General features: G+C 46.3%; 1 protein-coding gene and 1 long non-coding RNA gene across 3 annotated transcripts in view; one reads left to right on the top strand and one right to left on the bottom strand.

Moving 5' to 3' along the window:
• The window catches only part of LOC146400168 (uncharacterized), a 38,522-nt gene extending 25,603 nt beyond the window's left edge, over positions 1–12,919 (top strand). Inside the window, exons 4-6 of the long non-coding RNA XR_014816391.1 lie at positions 5,447–5,638; positions 11,015–11,411; positions 12,385–12,919. This is a non-coding gene — a long non-coding RNA (uncharacterized LOC146400168). The remainder of the gene's footprint in view (positions 1–5,446; positions 5,639–11,014; positions 11,412–12,384) is intronic.
• Positions 220–15,506, bottom strand: MR1 (major histocompatibility complex, class I-related). Of its 2 annotated transcripts, XR_014816383.1 has the most exons (7): positions 15,352–15,506; positions 6,334–6,594; positions 5,377–5,652; positions 3,656–3,931; positions 2,947–3,051; positions 1,104–1,746; positions 220–823 (listed from the first exon to the last, which is right to left on the bottom strand). XR_014816383.1 is itself a non-coding variant. In XM_003130354.5 (6 exons), the coding sequence occupies exons 1-6, from the start codon at positions 15,395–15,397 to the stop codon at positions 1,697–1,699; spliced, it is 1,014 nt and encodes a 337-aa protein (XP_003130402.1). In that variant the 5' UTR covers positions 15,398–15,506; the 3' UTR covers positions 220–1,696. The 2 variants fall into 2 exon arrangements, 1 of the variants encoding a protein (XP_003130402.1); XM_003130354.5 differs by having other exon boundaries at positions 220–1,746.
• Between the last annotated feature and the right edge of the window lie 1,268 nt (positions 15,507–16,774).

The raw sequence follows: 16,774 nt of genomic DNA, 5'->3' as shown, positions 1-16,774 counted from the left end.
AAGCCTGATATACATGTTCAAAGTCAGTTGTCAAAGTTGGGGCCACTGAAATAAGTATCAGAGCTGATATGTGTGGTCAGACAGGGTCATTGAAGTGGGACAGATGAGTGTGTAACTGATGGTCAACCCCAGGACCAGCAGCTACACAGGGCAGGACAAGAGGTAAATGATGGCAGGGATTTTAGAGGGTTGGGAAGAATAAGGAGGATCAAGGCGGTGTTAATTCTCACAGCGGGGCTTTTATTTATTCGCAGGGCAGATATATGGAGAAAGAGCACATGGATAAAGGTGATTGGGGTCCATCTACAATAAGCCAGTAAAGGAAGGACAGAAATTAGACTTGAACCCTCTTCTTAGACATAAACATACTCTCATTTGTACATTAAAAGACTGCAGTTGGTGGAGTTCTCATCATGTACAGTGGGTTTAAGAATCTGACTGCAGCAGGTTGGGTCGCTGTGGAGTTGTGGGTTCCATCCCCAGCCTGGCACAGTGGGCTGAAGGATCCAGCATTGCCTCAACTGTGGCGTAGGTCACAGCTGTGGCTTGGATTCATTCCCTGGACTGGGAACTTAACATATGCTGTGAGTGCAGCCTTTTAAAAAAAAAAAAAAAGATTGTAATTGACAAAAATTGTTTTAAATAAAAGATTTCAATTGGGTTCAAGTCTATGTAGTTCAGTTCCACTGAAGGTAATTGCCTGATCATTATTGTTCTCACTTTTCCACTAAAGATAGGAAGAATGAGAGCACCTCCACAGATAAGCCCAGGTATATTTCCAAGATGCCAAGCTACCAGGCAGAGCTGCCATAAGAACAGGGCACTTTGGGAGTTCCCGTCGTGGCGCAGTGGTTAACGAATCCGACTAGGAACCATGAGGTTGCGGGTTCGGTCCCTGCCCTTGCTCAGTGGGTTAACGATCCGGCGTTGCCGTGAGCTGTGGTGTAGGTTGCAGATGCGGCTCGGATCCCGAGTTGCTGTGGCTCTGGCATAGGCTGGCAGCTACAGCTCTGGTTAGACCCCTAGCCTGGGAAACTCCATATGCCGCGGGAGCGGCCCAAGAAATAGCTAAAAGACCAAAAAAAAAAAAAAGAACAGGGCACTTTGGCTTTCTCTTGGGCCAGGAGAGGTATAAATCCCATTACTCACAGGCCATTGCAAAAACTCTCTGGCTGCTCTCCTGGGATGGTCCAGCCTGTCTATAGGGTCACAGTCATGGTACCCACAAGCTCTTCTATAGTAAACACTCTCATGAAAGAGGACAAAGGCCATTTTATGATGTAATGAGGGGCCCTTCACTGGTGGAATTCAGGTGGAGGCTGGATGCTCGAGTCAGAGGTACTGGAGAAGACATTTCCAACCCTGGATTGAAGGTTTCTCCTAGCCCTGAGATTCTCTAATCCACCTGAAAACCACTGATGACAAATGGGATGTAAGGAAGTGCTGGGTCATGAGACAAGCCATGGCTAGAGGAAACGTGATAAAGGAGCCCATCAGAAGATCTTGATAGCTCACAGTCCTTTTAGAGCTAAGGAACAGAATTTCATGGTTCCTCTCTGTCCTGAACACTCAATCCTATAATGTCTGGTATGTCCATGTCTGTGATGGGTGTGGTCCAGGGCTTTGCGTGCTGGATTTGAGTCCACAAGGAACAGAGGAGACCATGCTTCCTAGAGGAAAGGCAACTGGAAAACAGCTATCTCCCATCGTGAGCTGGTGTAGGAAGGTAGATGATTCCATTTTGCTCTAAAAGGAAAAGAGTTTTTAGTCCGATATGTGCATTTTTCCGTATAGCTCAAAAATAAATGGTGCAATGTTCAGCAAAATCTGAGAAGCTGGCATTGACATTTTTTAGCTTGCTTTGTCAAGATACTCTTAGTCCTTGACAAACTTTAAATTCACAAATGCCACAAGATAAAAAGCTCACAATGTGTATCATTCTTGAGAAGGGTGTGAGGTAAAAATAGAAAATAATCTTTTTTTTTTTTTTTTTTTTTTTTTTGCTTCAGCAGATATCGCTTATTGGATTGGAATTATGCTTTATTATAAAGAAAACATAATGACCATCATCTCAGAGATAGTTTTCTGAGAGGGTTGGTTTAACTTCGATGGAAGAGCATGCTTTGTATGATATCGCCTGAAGTGGGGTTTAAGTCTGAAGCAAAGCCAAACTCCTAGCCCACATGGGGTTCAAACCCATAATCTAGGTCTCATAAATATTATGCTGTGATCAGTTTGAGCACCTAGTGAAGCCAGAGGTGGGAACAACCTTATAAGCTCTCTAACAGGGATCGTGTCTGTCTTTTCCATTGCTGTACCCCAGATCCAATACAGAACTCTGAACATAGTGGGCATTTAATACATGTTTATTGAATAAGGTTTTCCCCCAAGGTGCCAAGAGCCTGTATCTCTCCCATTTCCCCTTCCCATTTTTTCTTACCTTGAGTTCCCTCTTCCAAAGGTATCTACTTTTCCATATTTCATATGTTGAAAGATGAATTTAGAAGAAAAAGGATTGCCACAAGACTGGGGCAGGATAATGTTTGTCAAAATGGGAAAACTTACTGGAGTCTTGAAACCAAGGGCAAAATTTCCCTCAAAAGTCAATTCTAATGAATAACAGTGATATTGTTTGGAAAAAAGACAAATCAATATCATTCTGTCTTCTCTGACCCAACTTCTAGGAGGACAGTCCCCCTGGGCAGGAATTGTACTACTTTGTTGATATCAGCCATCACCAATGAAACAGACCACTCTCATTGCAAGCATCATCCATGGTGTGTGTTCCCTACAAGGCGAGAGAGGTGTTCCAAGTCCTGTGATGGCAAAATGAGGCCCAACCTATTTCTAAATGGAGCTTGGAGAGGCAGATGCAGCAAATAAAACTCTGTGGAGCTGTGGAGAGACAGTCTGTCACCCCCTAGGATCCTTCCACATGCCTCTTACCTCGGGGCCTCCTTCTCCAGGCCAGAATGCCAACTCCAGCCAGGGCAATGGCTGGGACAATGAATCCAGCACCAGCTTTCAGCACCAGAAGCATAGTTTCCAATTCTGAAAGTAAGCAAATGGGGAAAATCCACAAGTCCTTCTCCCATTCTGTCTTAACTTTCCGGGACTTTTGTCCCTGTCATCATCAGGAAGCCAACACTATTTTTCTTACTGTCACTTCTTATATCACAGCTGCAAGCTGTGCTGTAGGTCGCAGATGTGACTCGATTCAGCATTGCTGTGGCTATGGTGTAGGCTGGCAGCTGCAGCTCCAATTTGACCCCTAGCCTAGGAACTTCCATATGCTACAGGTGTGGCCATAAAAAAAAAAAAAACTCTCTCTTACATGGTCACTGTGGCATTTTCTAGAGGCTTACTTGGTATGACATCATCACCTTGATGGCAAATGAAAAATGTGCTTGTATTGTCTAGTGTCTAAAATTTTTTAAAATTTATAATATAGTAAGTAGAAATAGATATAAACTACATAAACAAAACTCTTTGGGGTCCTCAATAATTTTTTTAGGAGTAGAAAGCAGTCCTGAGACCAAGTTAGAGAACCTCTGATGAAGCAGAGCAGACCCATTCTGAAGCAAGCAGTGATCCATGCTTCCTGCTCACCCCCTTTCCTCAGTCTCACTCCCAGACAGCCACAGCCCGTCCTTACCCCGGGCACCCTGAAGAACCGTGTGGACCCCGCAGTGCTTCACGTGACACGAGTACACGTCGCTGCTCTGAGAATCCAGCTCAACTGACACCCATGTCTGATAGGTCCCATCCCCACTGGGAAGAATGTCTCCATAATCCATTTCTTGGACCATTTCTTCCTCGTTTTTCATCCATGTCATGGAAATTTCTGGGGGGTAAAATCCATGAGCTCTGCAGTAAAGAGTTGTGATCCCTGGAACAGTTTCTTTGTGATAGACTCTAACCAGTGGGGGTTCTAGGAAGAAGAAGTTCAAGTTTAATTGAGATATTTTATGTACTGAGCATACAATATTAGAACTTGACAACTGCATTTCCCAATTAATTTTCTTCATTGCAGGAAACATCTAAAACCAAGAATGACCCAGAACCTAGGCTTACCACCTAAAAATTCTTTGTGCTTAAGCCAGTTTGAGTAGGTTTCTTAATTCAGATTAAGGTGGCTATTCAGCAGGTGAGTGGGAGTGTTGGAACTTAAACGCCAGTCACCTGCCTCCAAAGCTGATGCGCTTAGAAGAGAGTCAGTATTCATATTCATATCTGTGGCCCAGATGCGTCACGGGGCTGCCACAGTTCTAGAAAGTCCCACCATTAAAAATCACTTCTGGGGAGTTCCCACTGTGGGGAAGAGGGCTAAGAATCTAACTTCAGTGGCTTGGGTTTGATTCCAAGCCAGATGCAGTGGGCTAAAGGATCAACTGTGGCCACAGCTGTGGCATAGGTTGCAGCTGTGGCTCAAATTCAATCCCTGGCCCAAGGGAACTTCCATACACCATGGCTGCAGCCATTAAAATAAATATATACAGGAGTTCCCATCGTGGTGCAGTGGAAATGAATCCAACTAGGAACCATGAAGTTGCGGGTTCGATCCCTGGCCTCACTCAGTGGGTTAAGGATCTGGCATTGCCATGAGCTGTGGTGTAGGTCGCAGGTGTGGCTCAGATCTGGCATTGCTGTGGCTCTGGCTTAGGCCGGCAGCTGTAGCTCCAATTTGACCCCTAGCCTGGGAACCACCATATGCCGCGGGCGCAGCCCTAAAAGACAAAAGACTAGATAAATAAATAAACAAAACACATACATACATCAATAAAGTGATTTTTAAAATAAATAAACATCACTCCTGTGGGAAAGAGACATTCAGTTTTGTCTAGGAGTTTCCCCCAGCATGATGCATGTGTAATTCATTTGAATAATGAGATCATACATGAAAAGTCCTGTGTTAAAGTTGACTAATCAAATCATATCCTCGGTGTATAAGGGGAGCCTTGTACTGAAAGAAACTGTATCATAAAGTTTACCCTTTAGGAAAGTGAAGGAGATTTCCATTCATCCTAGTGTTGTGTAAGCCCTTGGTGACCACACAACCTGAAGAATTGCATCACCTCCCAGAGTATTTCCCAGCTTATCACTGACAGATGGAAGGCTCAGTCTCACTGGATTCCCCTAAAGGGAGCGTCCCTGGAGGTACTCCACTCTGTCAAGACAAGTGGAAGTGCTGAATGTTGTCAAAATGCTGATAAAAAGGAACAAGGGCACGTTTTCACAAGGAGTTACAGGTCACCATAGTCCAAGTAACAAACTAGCTTTTAGAATAGGGCGACCACAACCCAGATTAGAGGAAGTTATGTGTAAAATACACAGGTTCTGAGGATGTGGAGTCAAGGTGTTCTCTCTCCTCTTTACCTGTCCTTTGTAGGGTATCTTTCCCGTACTCCAGAAATCTCCTTAACCAGGCAACACATTCTTGTTCCAGCCAGTTCTTCTGATACTGTAACTCATGCCAATTGGCCTCCCATGCCTGCTTGGTGATGTGAGCCACATTATCCACAGCCATCCAGGAGAGCGTATCTTTGTTGAAGATAATGAAATCCTGCCCATCATATGCATATTGGAGAAATCCTGTGGTGCTCCCATCCTCCAGCAACTCACAGCCAATCATTCTCTGGTAAGTGTGAAGCCCTGGAACACACATGCAGGCAGGAGGGGACAGAGGTTTACGTGGGGATGTGGAGGTGGGTGCCCAGGTGCTGTGACTGGGGGCCTGGCTGGGAGCCTCCTCTGCCCCACAGGACATCACTGCACAGGCCTGCCATGGCATCACTGAGTCTCCAGGAGGGTCCTGTGACATAAGCCCACCTAACGACAGATACCTGCAGAGTACCCACTGCAGGCCAAGAGAGTATGCTAACCCCTGCCTTGGGCGTTATCCTGTATTGGGAGTGACCAATTGATAAACTTTTTAATACAGTGGAGGGGGCAGAGAGACGCAGGAGCCAGAAATAGCCCTGGGAAAGTTAATGTAGTAAGTAAGCGCTGGGCGCAGGCAAGCACCTGCCTCAGCCTGGCCACCAGGAAAGGAGATGGGCAATGGCCAAATTTAGGATGGGAAAGGAGAAGGTACAGGTCAGCAGCCTGATGGGGATGGGATCGGGATACGGGGCAAAGGGCTCCTGAGGAAGAAACAGACAATTTGGAAGCCGCACAGGACAGATGGCAGGCGCTGAACCCATCAGCCAGATTGCCCAGGCTTTGCCAAAAGAATGCAGCTCAGCAACTGCTCACACTCGCCATCAGCCCAGGGGCCTCTCTACCGGGATGGGGGCTGGAGATGGAAAGCATTCACTCCACTGCCTTCACCACCTGAGTGATTGTAGTGACGCTGCAGCTGCTTCAGTTCCGCCTTGAACGTCTGCTGCCAGCCCCGCAGCAGCTGCGTATACCTCTCCCAGTGATCGGGCTCCAGGTTCTCCGCCATCCACGGGGCCCGCGGCTCCTTCTGCCGAGAGACACTGTCATACGTGGTGATGGGGTAAGAATCCACGTACCCAACTGAAATAAATTCAGGCATCTCATGGCCAGGATCCGAAATGCCCAGGCGAAAATATCTCAGAGAGTGAGTCCCTGGAGGGAGGCAAAGAAGGTGGATAGTGAGAGTCACAGCGGATCCGGAGCCATGAGCTGCATTCCACTGAACCCCCATGCGGGGCTTCCATGTTCCGCTGCACCCGTTCTCCTGGGGACCCAGTTCCTCTTCCAGAAATCACAGAACCCCAGGTACTGGGTCCCGGATAGGACTTGAGAGCTTTAGCCAAGACCTGGAGTCTGTTCTGTTCAGGTTTGGAAATCTTAGGATGAAATTTTACAGGTAACTCAACTTGTAAGTGAAGTAAATATTCTGGGCAGTGGGGAAAGGGGCCCCCAGGAGAGCTGTCCCCCAGGGACCCTGAGGGTTTGAAAACTCTGATAACCTAACCCCTTTGTTTCACCACAGAGGCTCCAGGTAGAAGAATAAGGGCCCCACCTCATCACTGTGCACACACGTGTAGGTGTGTACACACACACACACACACACCAGGTGAATCTGCTTGACGGACCCCCAGTGAGAATCCACATCAAGCCTCCTGAGAAAAATTTTTAAAAAGCATAGTGTTTTTGCTGTTATACCAAACCAACACTCTCGACCATTTTTCTATTCTTTCTCTACTTTTTCTTCTGGCCAAACATCACCCTAAGAATTGTAATCATCACTAAGGGTCAAAAGTAGGCTAAAATGAAACAAAACTGGCACTCCCCGCCACTTCTGCCCTGAACTTCTCTAGGCTCAACCAAGAAGCCCCCGGTCTGGTGGAGACGGCAAAGCAGTTTCAAAGTCGTGGGAAGAGTGTCACGATGGGGGTCAGCATGGGGCGTTGGTGCTCAGGAAAGACTTTCCAGAGAAGATATGTCTTGGGGAGGTTCTGGGACGGATAGGAGGTGAGCAGGTCCTGAAGCTGGGAAGGGACATGGGAGCAGAGCAGAAACCACGTGTGCCGCAGCAGGGAGGAGAGCATGAGCTGTGGGAACCGATGGCCTAGGAGCCCTGGAGCGCAGTGAGCACCACAGGGGAGACTGGGAGACAGGAGGCCTAAGTGGTAAGCAGAGCCCAGGCTGGAGGGCAGGGGCCCCCACACCATGCAAAGACCTGGCAGGGGAGGGCAGGCAGCACCGTGGCTTCCTCCCCCACCCTGCTCGCTATTGGCTGGAAATGCGCATCTCTGAGCCTCTTGTCTTGCTTCGTCCTGCCATCCTGACCCATCTAAATCCTCCTCAGTCATCAAAACCCATCTCTTGAACACTCCCAGAACCAGCTCTGACGTTTGCATGGCTGAGTCAAGAGGACAAAGGAGGCCCACATTCCAGAGGGCCAAATATTTAAAAGGAATAAATCAAGCTAATAACCTGTTTAACATTTGACAAATAGCCCTTCCTGTGACCTCAAAAGGCCAAGTTCACATTGAAAAATTTCAAACTTTGGGGTGGCACAGAACAAGCTGGCCTCCATTCTCCAGCCCCCAGCCCTTGGCCTAGGAACCATTGCCTTCTCTACCTACCCCAGCTCCACCAAGCCCTGCCAAAGGCCTTGTACCCATATGCAGGCACCCCTGCTTGCTCATTTAGGTTTCAGCCGCAATCACTGCCTCTTTGCCACCTCTTGAGCCTGGCAGAGGCTCAGGCAGGATAGTCCATCCTTAGGAGGGACCAAAGGAAGAGGCCTATGTAAACCCAAGCAGCCCCGAGTCATCTGGGCAGCGAACTGCAGGTCCCAGATACCTGCGGGTGGTACAGACATGGGGTGAGCACCTCCCCTTGGCCTCAGGGACTCTTGGCTCTGTGGGAAAGGATGTGGCTGGGGAGTGCCAGAGCAGGCCCCTCTAAAGGGTAGTATCCTGTCCACGGCTTCCCTTGCCTGTGTCCAAGAGCTGGGTTAGACACCACTCCTCCCAGTTTCTTCCAGGCGGCCTATCCCGCTGCTCTCGCTCCCTTCATGAGTTCCTGCAGCACGTGAATCTTCAGGCGTGACCCTCGTCACTGTGGAGAAACTCGGATGGGTGTCAGACTCCCATCCCTTGTGCTGATCGTCCACTCAATGATGATCACGCCTTCCTCTTCACTTATAAATATGTATTTACTTTAAAGATATATTTCATTTAAAAAAATGGTTCACAAAATGGCTGGGCCAGCTTTTGTGCATGCAAGTCTGTCTGTAATTTCCTTTTTTTTCTAGAACTCCCTCGTGACTCAGGGGGTTAAGGATCCAGCATTGTCCCTGCTGTGGCTCTGGTTATAGCTGTGGCACAGGTTTGATCCCTGGCCTGGGAACTTTCATGTGCTGTGGGTGCAGCCAAAACAAAAAACAAAAAACTTGTCATAAGAGGCAGGCTAAAGAATGGGGAGCAGAGCTGAAATCTAATTTATATCTGGTCTGGAGTCTGCAAAAGTTGTATATGCTTGAATCTGTGACTGATTTTGCAAATGGTTCTATTCCTTCACATCAAAAGGTTTGCGGCTCCTTAGCAGATAAATGCAGCTATTTAAAGATGGAGGCAAAAGGAAAAGCAAGTCGTGAACATTAGTTCTTAAACTTGCTTAGTATCCGTCTGCGTATTCTACAAATTTGAGTGCCTCCTGTGTGCCAGGCGCTATTCCAGGCCCTCCCTAAGTACACCATAGACAAAACAGATTAAATTGTCTGCCCTTCTGGAGCCTACATCCTAGTGGGAGGAGGGGAGGAAGGCAGACAATATTAAAAAAAAAATATATATATATATATGTATAAAATATGTCTTTTAAAAAAAGTGCAATAGAGGAGTTCCCATTGTGGTTCAGCAGTAACAAACCTGACTAGTATCCATGAGGACTCAGGTTCAATCCCTGGCCTTGCTCAGTGGGTTAAGGATCTGGTGTTGCCATGAGCTGCAGTGTAGGTGGAAGATGTGTTTCGGATCCTGTGTTGCTGTGGCTGTCATATAGGCTGGCAGCTGCAGCTCTGAATTGACCACTAGCCTGGGAACTGCCACGTGCTGCAGGTGTGGCCCTAAAAAACCAAAAAAAAAAAAAAAAAGTGCCATAGAGAAAATAAAGCTGCAGAGAAAACTAAGCAATATATAATTTTAAATATCAGCAGTTAGGGATGACTGCCCTAAGAAGGGGACTTCTGAACAAGTGCCTGCAGGGAGCTAGGGAGCCAGGCTGGTACCTGAGGACTGCAATCCAGGCAGGAGAGCCTGTGCAAAGGCCCTGGGGAAAGATCAAGCCTGCAACATTCCAGGAGCAGCAAGAAGGCCTGGTGCTGGAGCTGAGGGAGTGAGGGGTTAAATAAGTAGGTAGGAATTGCTTCCATAACTATTGATAGCAAAAAAAAAAAAACAAAAACACTTCAAAGAAACAAATTCCAGGCAAAGAATGGGGGAGGGGAAGGAAGAAAGAATTTTAAAAGAGATTGTGTTACAGATTGGTATAGAAATTCTCTTGGAATCTGGGTTTCCTTTTATGACATCTGGGGTCTACATGCTTCGTAGATGCCAACAAGCCAAAAAAAAAAAAGGTATTACCAACTTGGTGTATTACTGTTCAACAGGAGGATTTATCCTAAGTGGGTATCACTGACATCACCTTTTGAAGCAGTTATTTTGCATGATCCAGCCCCGACTTTAGGGCCTGCCTTGCTCCTAAAAGCTGGCCTCCGTTTGCCAGTCATCTGCCTGGCCACCCTTGTGCAGCCATGGTGTGGCTCTGGTCCAGGACATCACAGCCTTCTCCTCTTCGTTTGCCATAAACCCAGTTACCCATCTGGTGTGCCCACAGGTATAAGTCACACTTGCTCCTTAGCTGGGCTTCCAAAATGCTATCTCGGCTCCGATGGGAAGTTGGTTGACAGATGTTAAGTCAGTAGCTCGGAACAGAAAAATACGGGAAAGCCCATGGTACCCTTTCTCTCATGGTACATCAGACCTTGTGATAAGCTCTACCTTACAGATGATAGGTGATTAGACTTCGGTGATAACTATGAAGGTTGAATCATTTGAAAAGGCCTGTAATTGACCATTTTTGATCTACCAAAGCAGCAATTTCATGTGATTCAATAACATCTTCTGATTCTTTCTTCTTGCTGCAGAAGTTATGAAATTAGGTTTTTCTCTCTCTTTCCATGAACAGATTATCAGCATCAATCCACTTATTGAACTGAAATCTACCATTTTGAATTTGGTCTTCTGTCCAGGCCAGTCAAGCTACTTCTCAAAGAGCATTTGCTGCTCTGTCCCAGTGGTCACTGATAGACATTGCTGGAAAGTCTGAACAACACAACTGGACAGCAATTAGACCAAATGCAATGATGATTTTATTTCCTAAATGGTGTTCCCTTTACCCCACGGATTAACTAGCTTGATCATTTGGACAAAAGACTGTGAAAAATCACTGTATTATAAAATAATTGATATAGTATTTTCAGGTGTTTGTCCATGGGGACAATTGATAATTATTGAGTTTCTACCATGTACAGGGAATTATGAGGCAATGTCAAAAAGGGAAAGATGAGACACCAGTTCTTTTCTTCAGGAACTTACAGTATTACTGGAGAGCTAAAGCATGTGACATAAATACAACACAAGAACACATGACAGCAAGTAGGAAGTGCCACAAAAGAAGTACCAATGGAGTGTTTGAACAGCTAGAGGAGAAAGATCCTGCTCTCACATGAAGGAATCCAGAAATACCACTAGGAGGAGGTGGGAAATCTCCTAGTTGGACTTTTCATGGGCTATGGAGGGCAGCAAAATCTGAACCATCACCCTCAGAACAGCACTTATTTCCTGAGCTCATATGTGCTGCGGGTCAGCTACCAAGCTAAGCCTTTCACGAACATGAGTTACTTTGACGTCTCACAGCAACTCTTTGAGGTAGGTCTTAAGATTCTCATTTCATGGATCAAAAATGGATGCAGACAGATGAAGAAAATTGCCCAAGATTATCCTTAGAATCCATAAATTGAGGAGCCAGGAATTAGACTCTGATTTCTCAGGTGGGAAGTCCCTCTGCCTTAGACTACCCAGCTGGTCCTAAGCACTGGCACTTCCCCATCCCAGGCTCTGTTTCAGGCTCCTTGCCCAAATCACCATTGCTCTCTCCCGCCCCCTTGTGTCAAGGATGACTCACTGTCCTGGATTGCCCAGGCTCTTAGTTCCAGACCTTCCTAGGATTGGCTGCGAGTCCCTATTGGATAACCAGTTCAACAAAGTCCCAATTATTCGATGGCCCTCCCAAGTAGCCTGATGCCTTAATACAGTCAAAATGATTATGATTCCTGGGAACTACTCTCTGGAATTTCAGGCATTGTGGGAATGAGGGGGAGAAGTGGAGGGTGATATTTTTAGTTAAGAGGACCTTTGGACACTTCTCAAACTATGCAGTGATGTGGGTGGTTCTATCTGCATCAAGAACTGCCAGTCCCCCTCTTAACAACTCCTCTCATCACAGGAACTTATCCAGGGCCCAGAAGTGCTAAATGTGACAGTCTGACTTTTCAGCTACTCTTTTTTTTTTTTTGTCTTTTTTAGGGCCACACCCACGGCAAATGGAGTTTCCCAGGCTAGGGGTTTAATCGGAGCTGTAGCCGCTGGCCTACGCCACAGCCACAGCAACACCAGATCTGAGCCACATCTGTGACCTATATCACAGCTCATGGCAACACTGGATCCTTGACCCTCTGAGCAAGGCCAGGGATCGAATCTACAATCTCATGGTTCCTAGTCAGATTCGTTTCTGCTGCGCCATGGCGGGTACTCCTAGCTCCTCTTTTGAAGCTATCCTTTGGAGGTTACCAGTGAATGTCTCCTTTCATGTAAGTTTTATTCTCTTCTGAATTTCCGGTAGGCACAGTCCTCATTACTAGGGATACAGCAATGAACACCTCAAAGTCCTGGCCCTCTGAGCTCCTTTCTAGAAGAAAGATCAGCTGCTGATAAGGGTTGTGAAGAGCAATAAAGCAGAGAAAGGAAACAGAGTATGAAGAGAGGTGATCTTTTAGGTAGAGGGATCAGGAAAGGTCTTCTGAGCAAGTGGCTTTTGAGCAGAGACGTGAATGAAGTGAGGAAGAGAACCATGGGAGAACAACCTTCCAGACAGAAGAGCAAGACCAAGTCCTCAAGGAGGGTGCCTGTTCCGTGTGTTCGCAGGGAGACCACTGTGTTCTACGTAAAGCTTTGGAGAATGAATGTGCCCTGGTGGGTTCTTTCTCAGCCCCCTCTGTATACAAGGATGACCATACGTCTTATATTTCCCAGAAGAATTGCAATTTTATGAATTTTATTCTCTTTTAAATGATTCATTGAAGTTGTAACAAAATGTGATTTGGCACTTATACTCTTGAAAGGTTTTCCATAATACACATAAATTTGGCCACCAGAAAGAATGTCCTTTGTCATCTGTCTCAATTTGCGTTTCATAAGGCAAGTGTTGATTGAGCCACATGTTTGATCTTTAACCTAGGCCCCCTCCTCCAGTTCGTGGCAATCCTCTGGGGTAAGAACATGACTGAGGTCAATGGATTTTAGTGAGACTAGACAGATATTCCAACTAGTCAGCAGGAAATCTACAAATTATTTGAATCTCTCAGATTTAGATAGATTTGATGTCACCCAAGAAGAAGAGGGCCTTAGGGGAGTAAATCATTATCTTGGAGAAATTTCTACTTCATGTACCCTGGCTACAGCTCCATGGAAACAGACTGAAGAAGTCTAATAAAGTCTGTAGCAAATGCCCATATTTTCTCATGTTAACTCTTTGAACTCAAGGTCATTTCTAAACAGATAATTTGCAAGTCTGTCATTTTAGCACCAGCCTGGTTGACAATTCAAGGGGGCTTATCCATCATCAGTCCCTTGTCTGTGAAGGACTCCATTATTCGTGAAGCGGACTGATACATCAACAGAGTTAAGAGTGATATCAAGAGACTGACCTTGGGCATTCCCTTCATGGCTCAGTGGAAACAAATCTGACTAGCATCCATGAAGATGCAGGTTCGATCCCTGGCCTTGCTCAGTGAGTTAAGGATCCGGCGTTGCCGTGAGCTATGGTGTAGGTCGCAGATGCAGCTTGGACCTGGCGTTGCTGTGGCTGTGGTATAGGCCAGTGGCTACAGCTCCGATTTGACCCCTAGCCTGGGAACCTCCATATGCTGTGGTGCAGCCCTAAAAAGACAAAAAAAAAAAAAAAAAAAAAGAGAGAGAGAGAGAGAGACTGACCTTGGTTTTTTTCAAGGTGAAACTCACAAACCTTAGATGCTCTGCAAGAGAAATCCCATGCATGGCCCCACCCCCATAACACCCACCCATGTCACCACCTCAGTTTCCCACAGGCTGAAATGAAGAACAGGAGGAGTTGTAATGTGTGAAACATCTTTCATTTTCATACAAATTCTGCAACTAGAGTAAACCACAGTTGTGAATTTAGTCACTGTTGCTGCCCAAGTTCTCTATGGCTTCTGGTCAGATTACTTCAGTTTCTTAGGGACATCACCTTGAAACATAATTTCACCCAGGAGGCACTTATGAAGTGCCTGTTGGTCACTAGGGAGAACAAGGAAAATGAGAAAAATGAGGCTGTCTCTCCCTGACTTTAAAGAAAGATTTTGGTAAGTAGAAAATTACAAAACTCCACCAGAAGTTCCCTGGTGGTCTAGTGGTTAGGATTCAGCACTTTCACCACTCTAACCTGGGTCAATCCCTGGTCTGGGAACTGAGATTTTATTTCAGGCCACTGCACACTGCAGCAAAAAGAAAAGAAAATTACAAAACGGTGAGCAGGAGCTACAGAAGTACAAGGGAAAGAGCAGACTACTGCAGGCTATGGAGTCAATGAAAGCAACACACTGGAAGTGATGTTGGAGTCATCCAGACATTTCCTGGAGCAGTGACCCCAATTTCCTGGAGTTGTGATCCCTCAATCCTCAGAATGTTTCAGTCAGAGTCCTGGCAGGTAACAGCCTTCTCTCTGATGAGTCACATGAAGACGCTTTAATGAAGGGACTCCTTGCAGAGGTTGGGCAGGGTTAAGGGAACAAATGAGAGATGATGGGGGCACCCAGAAGCTAGCAACTATAGGAGGCCGTTATACCCCCGGGGGGTAGAAATTAGACAAACAAATAGTGTTTCTAAAGCCCAATGGGAGCTAAAACCACGAAGAAAGGGCTATTCAGAGAAAACTGCATTTTGCAGAGGGACACAGCAACTACCAGAGTTGCTTAGGGCAGAGAAGCCTGGGGCTTGCAGCCCATGGGCCTTCTTGTGTATTTGGGGCAACAGAAGGCACCTGCTTCCCTGGTAATGTGGGCTCCCTAAACAATGAAAACCTCCTCTACTCAGTTGATGTATCTTACACCCAGTGAACAAGTCCAGAACCATGGTTTTATCTTTCCGGGATCTTGAGTTACAGGTAGGGCTTGTGGTGAGGAGGAAAAGCAAATAAACCCAAACAATGGAACTCTTCAATGGCCTTGAAACTCTGACCACATCCTCATGAGACTCACCAGGCTAGTAGAGAGAAAAAACAAAAGTAAAAGAAAAGCTATAAGCAGAAAAGAAAGGGAACAATGCTCAGAAGGGAAGTAGGAGATTACCCAGAGAGTCTTTCCAGAATGACTTCCAACCCTTCAGAAGACAGGGGACATCAAAATCCTACACAAATTGTACAGCTAGTCCATCGCTCCAACAAGTCCTGGGTTTAACGAACACACTGTTCTGCCCTGGCTTCTTCATTTCACCAGAAGTTTTAGGAAGAAGCTGTTTCCCTGAGGCTGCCTCAGCTTTGGAGTTCAGAGCAAAGAGAACTTGGGGTACTCACGAGCATCGCTGTGCTTCACCGTTAAAACAGTGATGAGAGGTAACATCAGCCCCTCTAAAGTCCTTCTCTTTCTGATCCTTTTAACCAAAACACTGACAGGTCCCTGCTGATCTTTCAGGAACCTATACCCCAAGCTCTGGAGTGAATCAGCAACTGAGCAACGCCCAGGGCCATCTCCCAATAAAATGACGAGAAATAGTTAGTGTTATCAGTTGCTAGGTAGAATAGAGAGAAAACAAAAGGACTGAGTGCCTTCTGCGGTGACCTTTAACCATTTGTTGGTCTCAGACACGGCTTTCTCCTTTTGCTCTGCCTGTCATTCCCAACTTTTAAATATTTATGAAGCACGGCTATTTGAAAGACACAGAGAACATGAAGATTAATCACATCTGGTCCCTCAGGGAGCTCAAAAGAAAAGAAGCCTTTGCTTATTCCCGGAAGCTTAGATTTCACCCCGAAGTCCATGAGAAAGATTCACATGAAGTTCCCAGGACCTGGAACTCCCAGCTCTGACTTCCTACAATGCTACAGTCCAGACGTACCTAGTATGTCTCACAGAGACTGTCCTGTCCATTTTAGCTTAGGTCTCTCTTTTCTGCTGCTCTAGCATCCAGCTATAATAACTCAAAAAATGCTTGTTGAATAAAGGAGAGCTAGAAAAAAGCCTCAAAGAAAGTTTTGAGAGGCAGCTTGCTTAACAATCCTCAACACCAAACCAGGGCTACACTGTCATCAGGAGAACATGTTGAGTTGGGAAACAGAAGCTTAAACTTGTCCAGGGAGTTGCAGGACAGGCCCAGACAGGAGGGGAATGGGAGGGGTGGGTGGAGGCTAAGCCACCAGGCAGGCTGGCTTGAGCTTCCGTTCATGGACCTGGGTTTGCATCCCAGCTACTTGACCTTGTGCAGAATCCCAAATTGCACTGAGGCTCAGTTTCCTCAACTTTTTTTTTTTTTTAATGGCCACACCCTTGGCATATGGAAGTTTAAGGGCCAGGGGTTGAATCCAAGCTGCGGCTGTGACCTACACCCAACCGGTGCGGCAACACCAGACCTTTAATCCACCATGCCAGGCCAGAGACCGAACCTACACCTCCACAACAACACGAGCCGCTGCAGTTGGGTTCTTGACCCACTGTACCACAGCAGGGAATCCTCAGTTTCCTCTACTTTAAAAGCAAATCCTAGAGTATATTTCTCAGTGTTGTTGAAGAATTCGATGAAATTCTATTTATGATGTGTTGGGTAGGTGGTAGAACATACTGGTTTCCTTCTCCCAAAAGATATTCACATCCCAATCTCCAAAATCTTTTTTTTTTGTTGTTTTTTTTTAGGGCCACTCCTGTGGCATATGGAGGTTCCCAGGCTAGGGGTCTAATCAGAGCTGTAGCCACCGGCCTATGCCAGAGCCCCAGCAATTCGGG

The sequence above is a fragment of the Sus scrofa genome, chromosome 9, assembly GCF_054392235.1.
Source record: "Sus scrofa isolate SSC_HxYL_T2T_F1_AM1 chromosome 9, Sscrofa_HxYL_maternal_Yorkshire_Landrace_v2.0, whole genome shotgun sequence".
In the NCBI taxonomy this organism is placed as follows: Eukaryota; Metazoa; Chordata; class Mammalia; order Artiodactyla; family Suidae; genus Sus; species Sus scrofa.
The sequence above is the reverse complement of the archived record's forward strand: the minus strand, read 5'-3'. Positions and strand labels throughout refer to the sequence as shown.